General features: G+C 40.8%; 1 protein-coding gene across 2 annotated transcripts; it reads left to right on the top strand.

The window, feature by feature from the left end:
* Positions 1–243: 243 nt before the first annotated feature.
* LOC124010911 (serine/threonine-protein phosphatase 2A catalytic subunit alpha isoform-like) lies at positions 244–8,327 on the top strand. 2 transcript variants are annotated; one of them, XM_046323704.1, is made up of 7 exons: positions 257–709; positions 1,838–2,047; positions 3,379–3,552; positions 4,770–4,859; positions 5,780–5,941; positions 7,039–7,157; positions 7,413–8,327. In XM_046323704.1, the coding sequence occupies exons 1-7, from the start codon at positions 608–610 to the stop codon at positions 7,483–7,485; spliced, it is 930 nt and encodes a 309-aa protein (XP_046179660.1). In that variant the 5' UTR covers positions 257–607; the 3' UTR covers positions 7,486–8,327. The 2 variants fall into 2 exon arrangements, with proteins under 2 accessions (XP_046179661.1, XP_046179660.1); XM_046323705.1 differs by lacking the exons at positions 7,039–7,157; positions 7,413–8,327 and adding an exon at positions 6,339–6,535 and having other exon boundaries at positions 244–709.
* The last annotated feature ends 228 nt before the right edge of the window (positions 8,328–8,555 follow it).

Below are 8,555 nucleotides of genomic sequence, written 5' to 3' on the forward strand. Positions count from 1 at the left end.
GCACTATTTGCCCAGCGTCGTTCGGGTTAGGCGGTGAAGGCCGTCATTGTAAAATAAGTATTAACTAACTTGCCTAGTTAAATAAATGTGATGAGTAGGATTCTGTTTCCACATGCAAAGGCGATAAAAAAGCTTTACAATCCTAGTTTGAAAATTCAAACATTTATTTTATGGAAAATATAAATAAATGTTTCTGGACGATTCTGGCAACATGACAAAGCGGCGCATATTACAGTTCGATTTGAGATGGGCGCTCCTCCCGTTAACGTTGCCCGGATCAGTGTAATAGAACTCCCTCATTGATTGTCGCTCGGGAAAGAAGCTGGGTTGGGTCCACGGAATTTCATACAGAGCCAGTTTTCTGCAACTGCACCACACATTTCTTTAGCTTTTTCATATTAACATAAGCTTGAGGTACATGCATCGCTTATTTTTAACAAGTAGTTAGCTAGTGCCGATGGTTTGAACCAATTTAAAACAGAGTCGGTAACCTATCGTGCATTCATTTTCGACGAAAGCAAAACGAGTGCGAATGACGAGAACGCATTAGCTAAACTAGTTTTCAATAGGTTTTCAACCTAACTAGCTAGCTGAAATATAACCAGACATGGACGACAAGTCATTCACTAAGGAATTGGATGGGTGGATTGAGCAACTCGGCGAATGCAAGCAGCTCTCGGAAAACCAAGTGAAAGCCCTTTGCGAGAAGGTAATTTTAGCCTATTTAATGTGTGTGATCTTGCAAGCCCTTAGCTAAGCTAGTTTGCCGGCTATGTTAGACAGCGAGCATTAGCTAACTGTTAAACAACTGTTTTAATTTGATCATTGGTTCGAGTACGGTAAATTTCTCCACCGACTGTTGTATGCTCAGGCAAGCTACATTATTCTGAAAATGGCGGCGGGGCTGCATATTGCCATTGCATTCACTTTGGAGTTGTCAGACATACATTGGCAGTGCCGTAGTTTACTTGCAGGATTTAAGGAGCATTGATGATATTTTTTATGAATGTTTTTGGAAATGTCAGTTTGCTATTCTTGCTGTTCTTACATTTCGCTCTGGCTCGTTGCAGTTTAATTCCAAAGTGTGCCGCTTGGGTATCAGCTACTAAAGCTAAGGATCGGACTCTGATTTTTCATTTTCGTCCTAAAATGACATACACAAATCTAACTGCCTGTAGCTCAGGACCTTGAAGCAATGATATGCATATTCTTGATACCATTTGAAAGGAAACACTTTGAAGTTTGTGGGAATGTGAGAATAATATAGGAGAATATAACATTAGATCTGGTAAAAGATAATGCAAAGAAAAAACATGTGTTTTTGTTCCATCTTTTCAAATGCAAGAGAAAAGCCACAATGTATTTATTCCAGTTCTGGTGCAATTTACATTTTGGCCACTAGATGGGAGCAGTGTATGTGCCTAATTTTATACTGATCCAATGAACCATTGCATTTCTCTTCAAAATGGTGAATCAATTCTGCCCAAATGTGCCATATTGGTTTATTGATACATTTTCAAGTTTGTAACTGTGCATTCTTCCTAAAAAAAATGGCATGGTATTATTTCACTGTGATAGTTACTGTAAATTGGAAAGTGCAATTTAGATGAACAAGAATTTAAGCTTTCTGCCCATGTGGATATGTCTATGTCCTGGGAAATGTTCACGTTACTTACAACCTCATGCTAATCACATTATCACACGTTAGCTCAACCGTCCCGAGGGGGGGGGGAATCACAGACTCCGTAGAGGTTAAATACTTAAACAATAAATAAAATCCGAACTCTCGCTCCGTATCCCAGATTTCACCCATCCTCTAACTAAATCTCCTTTCCAGGCCAAAGAGATCCTGACGAAGGAGTCTAATGTGCAGGAGGTGAGATGTCCAGTCACCGTGTGCGGAGATGTCCATGGACAGTTCCATGACTTGGTGGAGCTGTTTAAAATTGGAGGGAAGTCTCCAGACACCAACTACCTCTTCATGGGAGACTATGTGGACAGGGGCTACTACTCTGTAGAGACAGTCAGCCTCCTGGTATCTCTCAAGGTAAACAGCCAAATGTTTTAGAGCAGGGATGTGCAAAAAAAAAACATCTAATTTCATCACGAGGGGCCGCAGTGGCCTTGCCTGACCACTCAAACTGAATTATTTCGCTGCCATAATTAAAATCGCTTGTGGTGAGGTCAAAATGAGAAGTGTTGTATAAAACTAAGTAATCAGCGATTGGATCATCTCTAACCAATCAGAGTCACAAAACCAATGATATATTTTCAAACCTCCACTTTACCCACTTGTGTTCTGGCCCAACCCATCGGTTTCTGGGACCAATCGTTGTAGAGGTACTCTGACCCATTGCAGAGGAAAACTCTCATCCGTGGACATAGCGTTTGGGTAGCAAGCAGTGGTTAGCAGGTCTGCATATACCCACATCCATAGCCACACATGCAAAACTTTTCCGTGGCTCCCCTCTTGACAATGGAGAGACATTTCCTGCAATTCTACACTATACGTGTAGGGAAAATGTTGCCGTTTTAAATTACGTTTGCTGAAATTCTACACATTTTGCCATGGGGTGGAGAGAAGATTTAGCAATTTTATAATTCATTTCATGCAATTCTATTCAGTATGCCATGAGGCAGAGAGAATCATTAGCAGTTTTGCAGCTAACTTCCTGCAAATCTACACATTTTGCCATAGGGTGGACAGAAATGTTTGCCGTTTTCGATATATCTGAGTGATAGTGACCAACAAAATCAATGTTAGCCGTCGGTAATTCTACCGTGATTATTGCAAGTTTAGATAGCTGGCTAGGCTAACTTACCGATCTAAACATTTTTAGCTGACATGGGTTAATTGAGTGACTGCCCTAACTAGAGAGAAACTGCTGATGCACAGCCATATTTCGAAATTGCACTTGTATTCTCCCATTTGTAATTCTCAACAGCAAGTTGACCCCGACTGAGGTCCTAAAAAAATAGCGTATTTACATTTAATTGGGGGGGGGTTGATCCCCGCGGGCTAACAAAATGCTCGTAGGCTGCAAGCTACCCATCCCTGTGTTAGTGTACTCTGAAGTAGCTTTGGCCGATTCCTCTCTGATATTGCTTAATTATTTTATTTTGTGCATGGGGGAAAAACCAGCAACAAGGTTAAACTCAAACGGGTAGAGGAGGTCAGTAGGTTTACATGGAGGACAGGACAGCCTACTGATATAACACAGGAAAAGATTTATTGCTGCTACTGTAAATGTCATTATCAACCTTAAAACATCTCTGGTTGATTCTAAAACAGAATGTGCAGTCGCTGTGAATGTAATGAGTGTTATGCATTTGTTGTCCCATCCATCCAGAGAGGTGTTAATAATTGTGGTTTTTCAGGTGAGGTACCGTGAGCGAATCACCATCCTCCGAGGGAACCACGAGAGCAGACAGATCACCCAGGTGTACGGCTTCTACGACGAGTGTTTAAGGAAATACGGAAACGCCAACGTCTGGAAGTACTTCACAGACTTATTTGACTACCTGCCCCTCACTGCCCTGGTAGATAACCAGGTGAGATATTAGTGGTTACAGGTGCATTATGCAGAAATAGCTCTGTCATTTCCTGGTTGCTAAAATTATAGTATTTTTTGCCTTAATTTTATTTGCCAAAACCAGCAGTCGTGTCATTGTACCATCTAAACCACTGTGAAATATATTTTACATAACACAAAATATTTTATTTTCAGCTGTTTGATGCTGGTGTACAAACAAAGATAAACATGTATTTCACCTTTATTCTTATTTAATTTTTATTTACAATGACGGCCAAACCCGGACGACGCTGGGCCAATTGTGCGCCGCCCTATGGGGCTCCCAATCCCGGCAGTTCAGTAGTAAAAGACACTAAAGTGAAACTTAAGAACAGGAAGCGTAGAAATTGAGCACATAGAACAGATCTACCACTTCTTAGATTTGGTTTCAATGAGATCTATAACTCACGTTTCTTTGTTAATTTGGGTCGGGTCGCCCAAGAAGTTATGTTGCAGCTTTAATGTATCACATATTTACTTATTAGGAGAAGTATTACACAAGTGTCTTTGTTTTGGGTCCTTGAAGAGTGCTATATAAAACTCCTATGTTATTAGTATCACTGTTATGAATGAGAGAGGAGATTCAGCAACACTTGGGAGGACAAAATAATTTTAAAACATTTTTTTTTAAAGCTTCTTTTTTGCGAAAAGTAGAACCAACGCCTTTTCGACTTTTGACCTTCATCAAAACCATGACGGAAGGCCAGAAGCCGAAATGTGTCGGTTCTACTTTTTGCAATAAATACGTTGTTTAAATAAAAAATACAATGTTTTTTTTAGTTGAATTCTGTTGTCCTCCCACGTGTAGCTGAATCTCCTCCTTCAGTTTGCTCCTCAATTGAAAAGCGAGGTAGTGGCAGTGGACTCTTTCCCACTTTGTTATTACATAACCATACAATTTAGCAGCCATGTACAGTACAGGTCTTAAAAGTAATTGATTTTAACATTTTCAACCCGGCACAATGTTCACGTGCGTCTGTTACTGATTTAGTTTTTAACAGTAACACAATTTATTTAGTATTTAATGATTTATTTCACCTTTTATTTAAACAGGTAGGCTAGTTGAGAACGAGTTCTCATTTACAACTGCGACCTGGCCGAGATGTTAGATGGAAATGTAAACCTAAATGATTGCTTTGTTCTACCAATTACACCATGTTTTAGTTGGAAATGTCCTGACTTGTTGTTCCTCTGCAGATCTTCTGTCTCCACGGTGGACTGTCCCCCTCTATAGACACACTGGAACACATCAGAGCGTTGGATCGCTTACAGGAAGTTCCTCATGAGGTCAGCTCACTTCCACGTTCCTAGAAACGACGTCCAATCCTCATACTACCATGCTAGTTAGAATGCATGTCCATTATGTTCCTAGAAATGATGTCCAATATGTTGTGAACATGTCCAATATGTTGTGAACATGTCCAATATGTTCCTAGAAATGACATCCTATCCTCATACTACCATGCTAGTTAGAATACATGTCCAATATGTTCCTAGAAACGATGTCCAATCCTCATACTACCATGCTAGTTAGAATACATGCCCAATATGTTGTGAACATGTCCAATATGTTCCTAGAAACGACGTCCAATCCTCATACTACCATGCTAGTTAGAATACATGTCAAATATGTTGTGAACATGTCCAATATGTTCCTAGAAATGACATCCAATCCTCATACTACCATGCTAGTTAGAATACATGTCCATTATGTTGTGAACATGTCCAATATGTTCCTAGAAACGACGTCCAATCCTCATACTACCATGCTAGTTAGAATACATGTCAAATATTTTGTTTCATAGTATTGACTCATTTGACATAAACCTCCCCTTGGGAGCACAGGGGCATCCACCATGCTCTCCACCTTGCTCACTTCTGTGTGAGGGCTTTTGCCTCTGGCCAGAAGATCCATGTTGAGTGAAGCGTCTCCAGTTGTTTAGCGTGTCACAGTATGCTAGTGTGGGTATTGATCCACTGGAGTCTGTAAGCCATCCCATTATATGTCAGAGGGTTAGTCTGTAAACCATCCCATGAGTCACTACTCATCTCAGTTGTAATATGCACACACAAAACGCCTTCGATGACATCACATTCTTGCAGTGACGCTCCAAGTGTTGTAGCCTGACCTCGCCAATATGGCCACCTTATTCACATAATGTAATGTTGTTGACCTTACTAACATGGCCACCGTCTCCCTCCCCCAGGGTCCGATGTGTGACCTGCTGTGGTCAGACCCCGATGACCGTGGCGGCTGGGGCATCTCTCCCCGCGGTGCCGGCTACACCTTTGGACAGGACATCTCGGAGACCTTCAACCATGCTAACGGACTCACCCTGGTCTCCAGAGCTCACCAGCTGGTCATGGAGGTACACTGGCATGTTTCATCCTCTAAGGACTTGATGTACACCAGTTAGCCTGATGAGGATGGGCCGTGGTCAGAGTCACTGCTACGTTTAAACAGACAAACCAGTGTGCTGGTATTCTCCTGTTTTTCATAATGAAATGTGACTATGTACCCAATCCCTTCAGTGCAAGGTCATTTATCAAGCCGTGCGTCCACAAAGATCCACACAACTGTTTTGACTAGCCTTGTCCTAAGATGTCTATCCTTTTTTTAAATACTGCGAATTATATATATATATATATATTTTTTTTTTTAACCAACATGTTTACTTTGTCCTGTTTGCATGATGTAATGTTAGTTTCGCAAGACTTGCACTTTGTGTCTTGTTCCTAGATTAACTGAGTGTTTGTTTTTGACAGGGTTATAACTGGTGCCATGATGTACCTCTGGTTTACTGAGTTTGTTTTTGACAGGGTTATAACTGGTGCCATGATGTACCTCTGGTTTACTGAGTTTGTTTTTGACAGGGTTATAACTGGTGCCATGATGTACCTCTGGTTTACTGAGTTTGTTTTTGACAGGGTTATAACTGGTGCCGTGATGTACCTCTGGTTTACTGAGTTTGTTTTTGACAGGGTTATAACTGGTGCCGTGATGTACCTCTGGTTTACTGAGTTTGTTTTTGACAGGGTTATAACTGGTGCTGATGTACCTCTGGTTTACTGAGTTTGTTTTTGACAGGGTTATAACTGGTGCCGTGATGTACCTCTGGTTTACTGAGTTTGTTTTTGACAGGGTTATAACTGGTGCCGTGATGTACCTCTGGTTTACTGAGTTTGTTTTTGACAGGGTTATAACTGGTGCCGTGATGTACCTCTGGTTTACTGAGTTTGTTTTTGACAGGGTTATAACTGGTGCTGTGATGTACCTCTGGTTTACTGAGTTTGTTTTTGACAGGGTTATAACTGGTGCTGTGATGTACCTCTGGTTTACTGAGTTTGTTTTTGACAGGGTTATAACTGGTGCCGTGATGTACCTCTGGTTTACTGAGTTTGTTTTTGACAGGGTTATAACTGGTGCCATGATGTACCTCTGGTTTACTGAGTTTGTTTTTGACAGGGTTATAACTGGTGCCATGACCGTAACGTAGTGACTATCTTCAGTGCACCCAATTACTGCTATCGCTGTGGAAACCAGGCCGCCATCATGGAGCTGGATGACACACTCAAGTACTCCTTGTAAGTATTCACTTCAAAATGCGTTTACTTAAAAAAAGAAATGTACGAATTCACTTCAGAATAAAATCCCACTTTAAAAATGCTTTTACTTGTAGCTTTATTGTAAAACTCCAAACATTAGAAATTGTGATGAGTATATAAAGGACTTAGGAAGCTTCCTTGTCTTGAAATAGAACCAACCCCCTAATTTAGATCTAAAATGGCTCCAAGGTGTCATATCAGATATAAATGTGACTGTCTTTGTTTCCGGTGCAGCCTTCAGTTTGACCCCGCCCCTCGCAGAGGAGAGCCCCATGTGACCCGCCGTACTCCTGACTACTTCCTGTAAAAGATCGCAATGCGTGTAAAGCTGTAGAATCTTCTTAGTCAACGTGAAGGAGAAGGTGGGGGAAAAGGGAGCAACCGACCATCGGTATAGAATTGTGACAAATTCAGCATCCATGGACCAAAAAGTGTGCCATAATTTCACAATGCAAAAATGGTGAGGGGGGGGGGGGGTTCTGATTCAACTTTAAAGAAGACCACACAGCCTACACCCACCACAGTCCACTTCCTACTCTCTCTCTGCATGTTGTATTTATGTCTCTGAAAAGGATTCTTCATTATAAAGACTACAGTATATATATAGTTAAAAGGGTGCCATTTTGGAAGGAGCCAGTCTCACAGTACCTGCTGGTTTTTGTCAGGTAAAATATCTGCTTTGAATGAATGCATCTGCTGAGATTAATGCTTAAATGTAACCCTTGTGTTAGGAGCGTAATTAAGATATAGAATGGTTTGCCAGAACTAAACTCGGCATGGCCTCCAACTGGATGTTTGTGGTAAACATGATATATTGACATTATTTCAAACAGAAATTCAATGGCTTTTTTGTGTGTGAATTTAAATCACTGTTTTCAGGGTTGGGTGGAATTTAATTCTTTGTTTGCACTTTTGTATTTAATTTTTTATCACATGACACTGACAAACTACAGCATTCTGTTTTATATTTCACCCCCAGAAAATAGTGTTTCTGTCACTCACCTGTCACTGTGACTGACATCTATTTCAGTTAGGAATACCTGTACAAAATTATATCCCTTGTTATACACTGAACAAAAATATAAACGCAACATGTAAAGTGCTGGTCCCGTGTTTCATGAGCTGAAATAAAACATCCCAGAAATGTTCCATATGCACAAACTTTTTCTCAAAAATGCTGTGCACATTTTGTCCATGGTCAAGATAAACCATCCACCTGACAGGTGTGGCATATTAAACAGCATGATCATTACAGATGCACTTTGTGCTGGGGACGAAAGGCCACAGTTATGTCATAACACAATGCCACAGATGTCTCAAGTTTTGATTGAGTGTGCAATTGGCATGATGAATGCAGGAATGTCCACTTCTCTGCCG

This window comes from Oncorhynchus gorbuscha, linkage group LG23 (assembly GCF_021184085.1).
Source record: "Oncorhynchus gorbuscha isolate QuinsamMale2020 ecotype Even-year linkage group LG23, OgorEven_v1.0, whole genome shotgun sequence".
Taxonomy (NCBI): Eukaryota; Metazoa; Chordata; class Actinopteri; order Salmoniformes; family Salmonidae; genus Oncorhynchus; species Oncorhynchus gorbuscha.

What these genes read in the sequence shown, in the direction of transcription:
- LOC124010911 (XM_046323704.1), top strand. Translation starts at nt 608, where the DNA reads ATGGACGACAAGTCATTCACTAAGGAATTGGATGGGTGGATTGAGCAA. An exon ending in TACAGGAAGTTCCTCATGAG is followed by an intron (nt 4,860 to 5,779) that starts GTCAGCTCACTT and finishes TCCCTCCCCCAG; the next exon opens with GGTCCGATGTGTGACCTGCT. An exon ending in CTCACCAGCTGGTCATGGAG is followed by an intron (nt 5,942 to 7,038) that starts GTACACTGGCAT and finishes TGTTTTTGACAG; the next exon opens with GGTTATAACTGGTGCCATGA.